General features: G+C 34.2%; 1 protein-coding gene across 2 annotated transcripts; it reads right to left on the reverse strand.

Annotated features, from left to right (window-relative positions):
• Positions 1–1,273: 1,273 nt before the first annotated feature.
• Positions 1,274–7,114, reverse strand: LOC133715884 (protein NRT1/ PTR FAMILY 7.2-like). 2 transcript variants are annotated; one of them, XM_062142574.1, is made up of 6 exons: positions 6,926–7,114; positions 6,606–6,732; positions 5,353–5,570; positions 5,051–5,102; positions 4,537–4,963; positions 1,274–2,488 (listed from the first exon to the last, which is right to left on the reverse strand). In XM_062142574.1, the coding sequence occupies exons 1-6, from the start codon at positions 6,956–6,958 to the stop codon at positions 1,609–1,611; spliced, it is 1,737 nt and encodes a 578-aa protein (XP_061998558.1). In that variant the 5' UTR covers positions 6,959–7,114; the 3' UTR covers positions 1,274–1,608. The 2 variants fall into 2 exon arrangements, with proteins under 2 accessions (XP_061998558.1, XP_061998557.1); XM_062142573.1 differs by having other exon boundaries at positions 4,537–5,102.
• Positions 7,115–15,066: the final 7,952 nt, after the last annotated feature.

Genomic DNA, 15,066 nt, shown 5'->3' on the forward strand with positions numbered 1-15,066 from the left:
CTATTCAAACTTGACAAAACCCCACATTTGAATAGAAAATAAGCTACGAAAATGATTTTGTAACTTATCGTCATTTTAGAGAACTTAGAATCAATATGCGTCGAAAAATGTGTCTTTTGGACTTGAACCTTTCCTAGTGATAACTTATCTGGATTACTTAGTGAGGCAGTGAATGAACATCTTGAACTATTCACTATTGTGTAGTAATACAAGACAATAAGTATCACACATATATCATCTTGACACATTTCAAGTTTATACCGTTGTGTTCATTTTGGTCCTGAACAAATCTCGACTTCATGAGAGCTCTAGAGAATTTAGCCATATCAATTCTCATGGATGCGACCCCACATCACTCTCATATAGGTAACGCTAATCAAGAGTATCTTGTACTACTCCTCTTAATTATAAGATATTAGCGTCATTAAGAAAATTAATTCATCCTATTCATCTTACAAGAACATACACATAATTCTTTGTCATAGGAATGAGTGTAATCATGTGTATTTCACTTTGAGTCTTCCTCAACTAGTTTGCCTATTGAACCTAGACCATGGGATCTCCCATTAGCTAGGTTAGGTTTCCGCCAAGTTTGACTCATTGAATTGGCTTGAGGAAGTCATCTAAGTAAACATGTATAGCACGTTCTACAATGGAATCTGAATTTTTAGTTTTGGATAAAGCTGCCGAAGAAACCGAATGGCTTAGAAATTTCGTGGAAAATATTCCATTGTGGCCTAAGCCTTTAAATGCCTTTGTATTCATTGTGATAGTATGGCTGCAATAAATAGAGCCAAAAACAAGGTATACAATGGCAAATCAAGGCATATAAGGCGACGACATTGAACAATACGACAATTGCTCTCTAATGGAATTATATCATTGGATTATATCAAATTAAAGGAAAATATAGCCGATCCTTTGACTAAAGGCCTACCAAAAGAGCAAGTTGTGTTTACGTTGAGGGGAATGGGCCTGCATTGTTATTATTAATAATAGGTAGTACATTAAGCTTGAAGAGCCCCTCCATAAGGTAGCCCTTTCCTACATACATCCCAACCCTTGGTGAGTACAAACTTATCAGATTCAAACACTAACTTGAAGCCTTTGTTGCTAAGAAGGGAACTAGAAATCAGATTCTTTCAAATCTCAGGAACATGCAGCACATTAGTGATTGTGAGTTCTTTTCCGGAAGTGAGTTTGAGAACCACTTTTCCCTTTCCTCTCAAAATAAGACAATCACAATTTGGTGTGATATAGTGGAAGGTAAAAATAGAGAAATATAATTTATTTCTTATGCAGATGATATAATTTCTACAACACATTTTGCTCAGCTCAGAAAAATGGAAAAGCATCTTTCTAGTTTCACTGCAAGCAATGTTTGTTTCACCGAAAGAAATGGCCCAATATCATATGGTCTAAATGCATTCGTCTCGATCCCATTTGAAAGTGGGAAGTTCTGAGTTCCACTCACGAGTTTATATTGCATTAACAGTTCTATATAATAATTAAAGAAAGATTTTACCGAAATAAGTTGTACGACTTATCCCATTCATCTTTACTTTATTAGTTTATTAGCCCACACACTGCAAATATTTCCGAAAATGATCAGACTCCAAGTTCAGCTTGCCTAATATTTTCATTGTGGTCATCTCCTCCCTTTGCTTCAAACTTGATATACTTGTACCACTTGGCACAAACTATATAGACCAGGAGATCAGCAGTAGTCAAAGCTGCTAAGAGAAAGTAAAACCTTTCCAGATGACCTTTGTTAAGGTTTCCAGGGATCCATCCACTCATATCATCCCTACTAGAAAACTTCATCACTATCGTAACCAGCAAACTACTCACATAGTTTCCAAGTGATATTGAAGTCATGCAAAGTGCACTACCAAAGCTCTTTAACCCATCAGGTGCTTGACTGTTGAAGAATTCTAGCTGACCCACGTACATGAACACTTCGGAAGCTCCGACAAGCACGTATTGAGGAACTTGCCAAAATATACTCAATGAACTTGGACTCTCACAATCGGTAGCGGCGCAATTTGTTCTTGCATATTTTAACCTAAAACATTCCACAACTCCTGCTGAGATCATAGCCATGATGGCAATGACAAGACCAATCCCCATTCTTTGAAGCTCGGTGAGTCCTTTTTTCCGTACCCTGGCAACCAGTGGGTCGAGAACTCGCCTGTAAATGAAGATAAAAGTTGCCACGCTAAGGATGTCGAAACTTGACATGCTCGCTGGGGGAATGTGGAACTTGGAGATGGTGGTTTTCATTACAGCACCTTGTTCTACAAAGAGGGAGGCCATTTGTGTGAAAACAACTGAGTATAGTATTGTACATAGCCAAATTGGAAGTAATCTCAGTACACATTTAACTTCTTCTACTTGTGTCACTGTGCAAAGCCGCCATGGATTTAGAGAACATCTGTCTATTTGTTTCAACTCCTCTGATGTGACGATTGCTGCCCTATCCAAGAACCTGTTGAATAACATGAATCTTGTTTAGAAATAGATCGAGAATTATCAACATTTTTTTTTTTAAAGTCTAAAAAGTTAAGGGGTCCAAAAAAAATTTTATACCATGATATGTTTATATATGTATCAAATGAAAGCCCAAAAGTGTGTAAATATTAAACATGTATCAAATGAAAGCCCAAAAGTGTGTAAATATTAAACGATGATGATTGGGCCTTCATTTAATATATACTAGCATCTTCATACACACTTTATGTGTGTCATTTAATCTGTCGTGTTATAAAAATAAAACAAAAAATAAAAAAAATAAAAAAATTTGAAAATTAAAATACAAACAAAAAATTTAATAAAAATGTTGTTTTTTTTGTCCACTTTTCATGGTTGATGACAGTTCTTCCTATATTACCCATTTTTAATAAAAATGTTTTTCTGCTACATTTTGATAAATCATGGGCATAAGAGGTTATTCAAAAATTTAACCATTCTCTTTAGGAATTGGCTTAATATATAAAATACAAAAAAAAATAAATAATAAAAAAGTAGTTTCTTTTGTCCACTTCTTGTGGTTAAAGACGATTCTTCCTATTTTACCCATTTTTTATAAGAATATTTTTCTGCTGCATTTGGATAAGTCATGGGCATAAGAGGTAGTTAAAAAATTTAACCATTCTCCTTAGAATTTGGCTTAATATATAAGAAGACTAGCCTTCCTCCACACATGTTCTGCATGTGCAAGTAATTTTTTTTTTTTCAGAAAATAAAAAATAAAAGATAATGGAAGAAAACGGTTATTGCAGAGAGAAGTTAGTGGGAGAGAAAAGTGAGTTGTGGGATTTATTTTGTTTATTTTTATTAATAAAAATATAATTTGTAATTGTCGTAATAGCCCTTGTGATTTAATTAATTCTCAAAGTATTTTAATCTCTTAAGGTCATTTCTGTCAAAAAAAATTATATTGGCTAACAAAGCCTCTTCTCTTAATAATAATAATAATATATATATATATATATATATATATATATATATATATATATATATACTATTATTAAGAGAAGAGGCTTTGTTAGCCAAAACAGAAAAAAGTACCAAAATGACCCTGAAATATTAAAAAATTATACAACTCATAAAACAGATAGGGGTGATATAGTCAAATAACAAAATAAAAATAAAATATAAAAAAAAAAGGTGAAAATGAGAAACAGATAATCAAACTACCCACTTTCATCATTCCATGAAAAACTATCTACTCCTGTAAATAACTTTCCACTCCCTATTAAAAAAAAATTCAATTTTCACACACATAGTATATATTAAATAAAACACAATCACTATTAGGAGTAAAAGGTTTATTAATTTATAGGATAAAGAAAAGTATATATACATTATATGCAACAATGCAATTACCCCAAGGTCAAAGAAAAGTAAATTTCTCATTTTTGTAGACCATTCCATCTTTAACTTTTTGGTGTAGAACATCTTTTTAGCATCTTCAACATCGTAAGCTTTAATTTAAGTAAAGTAAATTAAAAAAATGAATTATACCTATAGACTTGACAATTTTGCTGCAGCAATACTTGTTATTTCAAATGTTTTATCATACCATAAATTACCATTTCGATAAAGGAAAAAAAAAAGTTATAGAAATATTACTATTCAAAATTCCTAGCTAAACATAGTTACCCATTTTTACTAAAAGTTAAATTTAATTTTGCTTTAGCTACTTTGTTGGAGATGCTTTTAAATTATTTTGTATAGTTTTAATTTGGAATATGTTTAGCTTAATCTTTTAAATTTTGGTTTGGAACATCTCCGTCGTTATTATATGAATTTAAATATTTTGAATATTATATTTTATTTGCTATTTTATTGTTTGATTTTGAGTTTATAGATTTATTTCAGGAAAATTGTTATGAAAAAAATATAATGCATACTATGATTAGAGGGCCCAACTTTTAAGATTTTTCAAAAATCTCAAGTTCGGCCCTCAAGATCCGACGACTATAATGATTACTAAATTTAAATTTCAATAGAGCTTGAAAAATGTGAACTCACTTGATTCCTTGGGTGTGAAGTATTTTCCTACTCTGATTTTCAGCGCATTGTTTCCCATGTTCCTCATACAAATGATCATCTCCATCTGACGTGATCTTGACCTTCCATTTTCTCGTTGCAGCTACCAGTACGTGACATAACCTAGAAAGAGGATTGCCCTGAGGCTTAAAATGCCTATACCTTGGAGTTCCGCAAAGAAACAAAATCAATGCCATGCCAGCAGAGCCTGTAGATGCCCAAAACCCTACAGTCCATATTCCTCTATCCTCAAAATACCCTAATATTGTGTTAGAAAAGAGGGAGCCAAGATTCAAAGCCAAGTAGAAATAGCTGAAGAAGGCAATTTTCGAGTGACTTTCTTTGGGGTCGTCCTCATCAAACTGGTCCGCTCCAAATGTAGCTATGGTAGGTTGGTAGCCTCCATTCCCTAGTGCAATGAGATATATGGAGATGTAAAACAATGTGTATTCAAAATTCGAATGGTCTCTACATGGAGATTGCTCATCACCACAACCTTTAGGATTGAGCAGGAATAGGTAGGTTGTTACTGACAATAATGTCAAGCCCTGTAAAAGAAATTAATTACATGAATATATACTAGCAAGTAGCAAGAAATTTTGTATAAATAACGCTAACTAGATAATTCTGTGTGCACAACTACGGCCAAAAGAAAAAGAAAAAAACCTAAACTTTACCAACAGAGGAACCATATATCTGCTTAATGATATCATCTATCTATGCTCATATCATATATGGCAAGAATTTTGTCGTACAGGAATTTATTAATAGGATTTTGATTGGTAACAAGAAACTTACAATGACAAAAATAAGTTGAAAGATAGCACAAGTTTTGTATCTCCCCCAGTACGAATCACTAAGAAAAGCCCCAAGAAGAGAGAAAATGTAAACTGTTCCGGTCCATTTGCTGACATTGTTTGCAGCCTCAGCGTTGTCTTGTCCCAGTACCCTTGTCAAGAACAATACCAAGTTCACTCCTACTCCAAAGAATGCCAATGTTGCCAATCCTTGATTCGCTAATATTAGAGAAAAAAATATACTGTATATAAGTTTAACCAATAATGAAACATCAATTTGACCAAAGAAACATCCATATTGCAAAACAAACAAAAAAAACTATGATCTGGATTAACAAAAAACTTTGTAATTGTCTACTTGTTCGTCCCCTCCAAGAATCACTTTCTGGTTTCGCCGTTAAAAGTACGCACACCAAAAATGTAGGCAATTTCCTCACAAAATTTTTCGTGGTTGAATTGATAGAGATTAAAAAAAAGAATAAAATATTTTTGAAAATACAAATTTTATTGTTCAAGGATGTTTTGGTAAAATTAAGGAGGTGTACTTAGCTTTTTAAATATTAAAAAAGTGAATTTGAGGTTTAATAAGTAAGAGATATCTAAATATCAAATTTGGAGGTCCAACTAGAACCACCCTAAGTTTAATTAATAATGAAACATAACTTTGACCAAAGAAAGAAAACTATATGAAATATATAACAATATACCATAATGAATTATGGTTTAGAATATTATCATAATGTTAGGGTTTGAATCTCTATTCACACACCATTTTTCATTTTTTATTCTTTAAATGTGAATTCACACACCCTTTTTCATTTTTTATTCTTTAAATGTAAAATTCACATGCTACTTAGATGTATTAACCAAATAAATGTGAATTTAAAGAATAAAAAATGAGTCATTTTTTATTCTTTAAATGGTAAAATTCACATGCTACTGAGATGTATTAACAAAAATAAATGTGAGTTTAAAGAATAAAAAATGAGAAAGGGTGTATGAATAGAGATTTAAGGTGTGTTAATAATAACACCCAATAAAAATTAAGAAGTATGTACACTGATGATGGAGAAAAGAACCCAAACTACTATTTTAACATTTGACAATTGAGAGTCATTGAGACCGAAATTTGCAAATTTAGTACAGACGTGGCTTTTGGTATAATCACATAAAAATGTCGAGATTAAATAGATAAATTCAGGTTGTAATTAGTGTGTCTACATGGAGCTTAATTAGCTAGGGTTAATTATGTACCTAATATGAGAATTGCAGCAACCCAAGAACCAGTTCTCCCTCGGATTGCAGGGCGGCCATTCCAATCAACGGCTCCATCCATAGTACAAGTTTCTGTCATCGTTTGGTTCTTTTCTTCTTCATAGCCCTGAAATAATTAATATTGATTGAATTTTTTATTTATAAGAATTAGTGGTGCATCTAGCAATTAATGACTAGATGTCTAGATGCATTGCCCTAGTAAGGTAAATGGCAGTTAATTAACATATTCATCACAAACCCTAGTATGGAAACTAAAAATGGGAACAGTAAAGAAGAAGAAAAAATCGATCATCACAAACCTGCTGGTCTTTGAAAGTATCTAAGCCGGCCATTGCTATCTAAAAATAGCTGATTGAAGGGACCTCAGAAGAACTATCTAGCTCTAGCTTAGTAGCACCACCGAGAAAAGTTGGAGTAGTGTGATATAAGTACTCAAGAGTAGCGAAAAGCTAGCTATCCAAGATGGGTGTTTGCTTTGAGTTGAGGGAAGTAGGAGCAGGGATAGTGGGGCATATATAGAGGGTGGCCAAATTTGAAGAACGGCTGTGATTGTTACATACTTACATGTACCCTACGCAGGTTGATTTGACAGGAAGACTGAGCAAGTAATTAGGTGCGCGGTGAGAAGGAAATGTTTTGGAAGAAGCTGTCATACGTATATTGAGAAAGAAACGTCAAGTTGTTGGATACAGTCATCCACAGTAAACCAGTTATCCTTATCGATATGTGTCGACATGAAGACATTGAATTAAACGGCTGTGAATCGATTTAGCTGATCTGTCATGATCAAGAATTAAAATATTTATATTTACATATTTATCAGAATTTTTAAAAAGAGAAATATCAGAAATATTATGGATATATCAGTGATATCTGAAAAAATATATATTTTTTGAAAGAATTAATATTAGAATTACATATAAATACATATGAATGTCAACTTCATCTACATTAAAAAAAAGACTCTAGGTGGTTGAAAATTCGCTCGCTGATATACAAAAGTACAATAATCAAACAAAAATATATGACCAATATAATATGAATTGTAATGATGAACATGACAGTTATAAATCTCTTTAGAGCTGCCCAATGTTTTCTCTATATAAGGATAATAAGGATGAATCCAACTGAATAATTGATCATGTACTTCTTCATATTGATTATATCCACAAGCGTTATAACCATATTTCTCCTCATCCATATTCACTTTGAGAAGATTTCACCTCACCTATATTCACCTTAAGGAGATCTCTCCTCACACAGATTTGCATTTAGAGAATTTCTCCTCACCCAGAATCGCCTTTAGGGGATTTCTCCTCACCCAGATTCGCCTTGAGGAGATATTTCCTCACACATATTTGCATTTAGAGAATTACTTCTCACTCAGAATAGCCTTGAGGAGATATCTCCTCACACATATTTGCATTTAGAGAATTACTTCTCACCCAGAATTGCCTTGAAGGGATTTCTCCTCACCAAAATTCGCCTTGAGGGGATTTTGCTTCACCCAAATCTGCCTTCAGAGGTTTCACTTCAATGTATTTTTTTTCAAACAGATTCATTTGCCTCTTTATTAGACCATATTCTGGCTAGAAACTGTTGTTAAAATTTTACACCCTGATATAACTTCCATATTCATAATGTACGTTTCTCTGTGAATAACTGAGTTTTTTTTTTTTTTTCTCTATTAGATTTTACAAATATTTCTTCATTTTATCGGAGATATATCGCAAATATCTAATATATTGAGAATATTTGACTATATCGAAATTTCTCAGAAACAGTGGAAGATAAGATATTGTCTCCCCTTGATATATTGATTTCTCCAAAAAAAAAATATATCAGAGGATATATTAGAAATATTACAGACATTTCAATTGGTCATGAACTCATGATATCAACATGTTTGAAACCAATGACGACGCGGTGAGGTTTGAGTGGGGCCACTACCCCCAGTGAGACTTTGATTTTTCTTACCCAACTCTTCTATTTTTTGGCTGATCCCCGATCTTCGCACCTTGTATTTAATTGTATATGTATGATTAATGATAAGAGCTGCGACTTACCGTCTTCACAAGTCCTACTACTATTAAACAAAGTATAAGAGCACTCAACTTCTATTAAACAAAGTATACGAGCCCACAAATTAACCCATAACACACGAAGTGGTAAATGCGTTGAGAGATAAAAATTTTGAACACGAGAAAGTTAAACAAATTTTGTTTTTTTAGTTAGACAATAACCAGTCATCCACTAGTCGAACTTAACTCAAGACCATTCAATTACAAAAACAAGATTTATGTAATTTGTTGCAGATTTGAGTCAAACTTTTTAGTGGCAGTGGGGCTGATGAAACACTAAATCAAGAACAAAAGGTCGTTCCATTGGACCCCTTAATGTTGCTAATTGACCAGACATGCTTGCTACACAAATATGTACGGCAGATTCATGTGTTTTAATACATGGCCACAGAGGCAGCAGTCATGCAGCACTCAAATGAGGACTATCTTGATCAGAACTAGATAGATATGGTTAAGACTTGCAAGCTGATTAATAAATTAATCTTTTGAATGCATAAACAAAATGATTGATTAATGTTCATCTAACAATTCTTAGTTGTTCTTTCTGGGAATTTAGCCTCCATTAATTCTACACCAGAAGAAGAAAAACTAAACTTCTTAGGTGTAAAGAATAGAAAATTAATGCTAAATAGTGCCCAATGAAGACTGTACTGCTCTTTGGTGGTGGTAGGTAAAGTGGAGAGACATATTAGAGCCTGAAGTGGTAGAGTAGTTATCTGATCTACGAAAAATTTCTGAAGAGGAGCCAGCCAACCGGCACTAGCTAATTGTCTTCTTTAGTTCAAAGCATTTGGACACATTCTCTAGTTTTAGTGCTAGATTTTCCAACCTCTAATTTACTTGTGGACTTCCTTAACTAGGTTTAGTGACAGACAATATAACTTACTGACATATAGCAATTTATTCCGGCCATCATCGACAGTAACATCGAGTTCAACCTCCTTCCGGAGTCTACAAAAAGAAATATATCAAATAATTATAACCATGTTTAGGGCAGACGGAACTAGCGTTTTTATTCCAAAGCGAAAGGCTTGAGAATAACAGTCTAATTTGCTATATGCCTGTAGGTGCATTAGTTAATTTTTTCGCTTAATTGTTGTTTGAAGGCGATCGATCAGCTAGCTTTTGGCTCTATTATATATGAAACTGATTTCACTTAATATATGAAAACAACTATGTGGTCACATTAAACTTCAATTTGGCTCTGTTCAAACGATGTGCAAACTTTAGCTAGCTAGAGCTAGCTGGTTATCAAAGTTTGGTAGGCCATTTTCAACGTCTTTTTCGGAATTGTTGCTTTCGATTGACACTCCCGGCCTGCTCCCTCGATCAAAAACGAAATATTTCTTGGTCTCAGCAGGCATCGACATTTCTTCGATCAGCATACATAGTTAAGCTGAAATAGAAGTACGTCCAAGTCCATTGATAATATCATTTCATGGTTTCGTTTCCAATAATAGGCCTTGTTTTTATGAGCTATTCCAGGTTTTTTCAGCTAGTTATCCTTTTAAATTTATACGACAATTGAACTAATCTAACAATCTAATATATTAATTTAAGCTATACTTGCGTTTGGAGCAAGGCAGAAAGGCTAATTTCATATATCCAACCATGAAGCATATATATATATAAGACATGTGAATGAATGATATATACAAGAGTAATTAATTAGGTTCTTAATTTTTATATGATGTACTTTTATATTTCTCTAAACTATCACGACAAACGAATGGAAGTGGTTATGTCATGCTTGAAAGCTAATATAATGCATGCTCAGTTTTCTAACAATAAGAAGATAAGTCAATAGCCGAATAAAAAGTTTAATTCACAGAGATCAGCATTAGTCATTTTCATGCAAAATTTTCAAACGGCAGCCGTCTTATCAATCCAGCTGTGTATAGGTAGTCAGACTTGGAACCCGGCCATAATCGCTTTCAAATTAAGAGAACGTGAAAAGCAACTGGTCCTATATTCTTTTTTATGACAGCAACTGCTCCTATATACTCAATTCACGCACGACTCTTTGTTTGTCCAATTGTCCGCCAACATGTTGCTTATCACTTTCTTAGCATGATAAACCATTTGATAATTGATATACATGATGAATACGCAGAGAAAATATATATGGGTGTGTATGGCGCTTTCACTAAGAGATTTTTTTTTTTTTTTTGTTATTTTAAGGGATTTCTTATTAGACTCACTTTTTTATTGTATATCGCATCTCAACCGTTCAAGTTCTAGGTCTATATGAGTAGATCACTTCTGCAAATTTTCAACCAAATTGATAATCGTTAAGGTATTTATAATTGTGACTTATAATTATAAACATGAACGGTTCAAGTTGGACAGATTCGGTTCGTCTATTGATTTAATCTAGTTCGATACTTTAACGATCATCAATTTAGTGCAAAAGTGATCTACACAGTGAGACCTAAAAACTAAACGGTCAAGATGCCAAAATGTTATCGAAAAGTGGATCCCACAAGGAATCCTTTAAAAAAAAAAAAAAAAAAAAACAAATCTCTTAGTGAAAGAGCATATATATATAAGAGGATCAGAAGCGGATGTCCACAGTGCCCTAAAACTGCGGACGTCTATGCTTCTGCAGCGATCAGAGGCAGACGACGGCGCGGCTCTTGCAGGACGGAAGCCAGACGTCGATCTTAAGCTTCTTCTTGCATGTGGACTCGCCGGCTACCAGTTTGCAGTCCACCTTGATCGGGCTTAAAGATTCAGGTGAGGTCGCTGTCCAGAACCTTCGACCTCGATCTCCTTGGCCTTCATCTTCATGGTGAAGCTGTCCAGGATCCTCTAGTCTCCTTTCGGCCAGAGCCACGTCGTCGTCGGCTCCTGATCGCAGAGAAAGTATGGACGTCTGCCTCAGAACGGGCTTGTATATATATGTATGTGTGTGTGTGTGTGTGCAAGAGTCACACCGCCGTCGGCTCCTGATCGCAGAGAAAGTATGGACGTCTGCCTCAGAACGGGCTTGTATATATATGTACGTATGTGTGTGTGTGTGTGTGTGGGACCCTTCCACTAAGGGATTCCTTTTTTTTGTCTTTTCTAGGGATAGGGCATTAGACCAACTTTTCGATCACATTTCGACATCTCAACAGTTCAGTTTTTAGGTCCTAATGTGTAGATCATATCTGCAAATTTTCAGCCAAATCGGTGATCGTTAAGGTATCAAACTACAATAAATCAATGAACGAACCAAATCTGTCAAACTTGAACCGTTCATACTTATAATCTTAAATCGTCATTTTAGATGTCTTAACGATAATCAATTTGGCTGAAAATTTGCATAAGTGATCTACACATTAGGACCTAAAAGCTGAATGGTTGAGATTCCAAAATATGATCGAAAGTTGGTCTAATTCCCTATCCCTATAAAAGACCAAAAAAATGGATCCATCACTAAAAGGACCCTATATATATATAACATGTATGTCTCTACTCAAATCCAGGAGGCGGATTACGCCCAGTTGGTGGCTTTTGAGCTAAGACAGACTCTTCTAAAACACTTTTGTTTAGTTTTCAAAAACTTGTTTAGATGAGTAGACTTTGTATATCTCATTTAGTTAGTTCTAGTTCTAGATTCAGTCTTAATAAGATCCCAGACATAGTTGATGGAGAACAATTTGAGTACCATTCAAATGATAATATTGATTTTAATGATTGGAACATACCTCAATGAACAAACCTCTCCCACAACTATTAATTTTGAGGTTTTTCCTCTCGTTCACCCTGAGTTAAACATAATTAACAAAATATTTAAAATAAATTAGAAATATTTAAACAAAGATATTGAGTCAAAAGATAATATTTCACGAAGAAAAAACTAACTATTAATTACAAGAACAATGAGTTAAAAACTTTAGCAAAAGAAATTACTGTTGAAAAGCAACTGCTCCTATATTTTTTATTTTTTATTTTATTTTTTATGACAGCAACTGCTCCTATATTTTTTTTTTATGACAGCACCTGCTCCTATATACTCGATTCACACGACTCTTTGTTTGTCCATTTGTCCACCAACATGTTGCTTATCACTTACTTAGCATGATAAACCATTTGATAATTGATATACCCGACGAATACGCAGAAGCAAATATATGTGTGTAGGGTCTTCAACCGGGATCTTTTTTTGTCATTTTAAGAGATTCTTTATTAGACCTATTTTTTAATCGCATATCGACATCTCAACCATTGAATTTCTAGGTCTATATGAGTAGATCACCTCAGCATTTTCAACTAATTAATAATGGTTAAGACATTTATAACTTGAATTGATAACAATTCAAGTTGTATAGATTTAGTTCATCTATTGATTTAATCTGGTTCGATACATTAATAATCATCAAATTATCTGAAAATTTACATTAGTGATCTACACAATGAGACCTAAAAACTGAACGGTCAATATGCCGAAATGTGATCGAAAAGTGAATTCCACAAGGAATCCCTTTAAATGACAAAACAAAACCAGATCTCTTAGTGAAAATTTGCATAAGTGATCTACACAATGAGACCTAAAAACTGAACGGTCAAGATGTCGAAATGTGATCAAAAAGTGAATCCCATAAAGAATCCCTTCAAATGACAAAACAAAACCAGATCTCTTAGTGAAAGGGCCTTCACACACACACACAAGCCTTCCAGCACGCGCGCGGCTGAATGCTTTCTCAACTTCCTTTCACCTTTAGCTCATCCCTTACCAACTGGACAGCAGCTTTGATTCGACTTTGGTCCGAAACTTGCTTCGTCGAGTCATCCGTTTCTTGTCTATACCATTGCTTTTCATGCACCAACTCTTTAATTATAGTCTGAGAATGATCTGTCTGTTCCTGCTCAGCTCCTCAAATAGATCCTCATAGAACTCGCCAAAAAAAAAAAAAAAAAAAAAGATCCTCAAAGAAATCCTGCACACAAAAACCACATCAAAAAATTTAACAATTTCAGTTAAAATCGAGTAAAGCATCTTGCACAAAGCAGAGCCTACAATTGCCACTTGAGAGAGTCCTGAACGGGATACCTAATTCTCATCTGTATGTGAAGTGATAAAACTTAATGATTACTGGCAAAGTAGCAACTGAACAGTCAGAATTAATGCCCAATGAATGTCAAACATGCATTGTGGACCATGAATACCTGAAAACTAAACTAAAATCTAAGTGCCTATCAATGAAGAAAAGAAAATCAGAGTCAAATACCGATATGCTTTGCAAAGACTTAATGAAAGATAACATGAAGACATCTTTATAGATGACAACGTACTACCTTCATGGACAATGTCATGATCTTCTTGTAACATATATCCGTCGTCCCTGCTGTTGCAAGAAGACAAATAAGTGCAGCTACTCCTTTTGGACCAAAATCATAGTATCTCCACTGCTTTGTTCCAATCTGCAGATACACAGTATTTCAATACAAACCAACAAATCAAGTCACCACCAAAATTGAACAAACCTATAATTTAATAAGCAGAAAGCTATACAAATAAAAATAAGAAAAACTTCCCATTTCAAAACCCGACAATTAGACAGAAATAAAAGCCTTCAAATTAAAATACACAAACTTGATGCTAACCCATGATATATACTGTTGATAATTCTAAGCCTTAGCAGCGAAAACATAAACTTGATTGCAGACAGTGAGACAAACATAGTAATACCAAAACCCAATATCAAAATGAAGCTAAATACTCGATCTTTACATAAAAATGTGGGGGCAGTTATATTCGTACTGATGAAGTGAAAAAAAAAAAAAGAAAAAAAAAAAAAAACATGCTTCAGTTTGGCGGTGAAGTGGATCAAATGCCAGACCAAACCTAGATAGATAAACCCACATACCAACATTCATAGACACCACCCAGAATTGCATGCACGGAAATTCAAAACCCGATCAATCACACCCAAAATTCAAGCTTACCTTCTCTGTTCTGTCTTCTCCCGAATGTCTTCTTTCCCTTCTTCCTTTGCTTTCTTCGCTCTCTCTGTCTGTCTCTATGGAGCGAAAAAACCCAAAAGCGAAAGATGAAAGTGGTGTAATCGATCAGAAGAAATTAAAAAAAAAAAAAACGATATACCCAGATTCGTGTTCTTCTCAGATGAACCCAAGAACCAAGATTCGCCTTGTTCGTGCTCTTCCCGTCCCCATGTTCTTCCTCAAATCAAAACCCAAGAACTGTCTTGATTCGCCATGTTCGTGCTCTTATCTCTCTCTCTCTCTCTCTCTCTCTCGAATCAGTAGTCTCTTTCAGTTTCATATTGGAAATCGCATCCCCTTCTTCCGCTCCTGTCGCCTTACTCTTACCCCCCCTCTCTCTTTCTCTCTCTATAACTGTATAGAAATGA

The sequence above is a fragment of the Rosa rugosa genome, chromosome 6 (genome assembly GCF_958449725.1).
Source record: "Rosa rugosa chromosome 6, drRosRugo1.1, whole genome shotgun sequence".
NCBI classification, from domain to species: domain Eukaryota; kingdom Viridiplantae; phylum Streptophyta; class Magnoliopsida; order Rosales; family Rosaceae; genus Rosa; species Rosa rugosa.

Bases quoted from the DNA above. Each gene is read 5' to 3' on its own strand.
- LOC133715884 (XM_062142573.1), bottom strand. From the start codon at position 6,958: ATGGCCGGCTTAGATACTTTCAAAGACCAGCAG. The intron at 5,571-6,605 runs GTACATAATTAA...CTCTAATATTAG, and splicing joins TGCTGCAATTCTCATATTAG to CGAATCAAGGATTGGCAACA. The intron at 2,489-4,536 runs GTGAGTTCACAT...GTTATTCAACAG, and splicing joins CTTCACACCCAAGGAATCAA to GTTCTTGGATAGGGCAGCAA.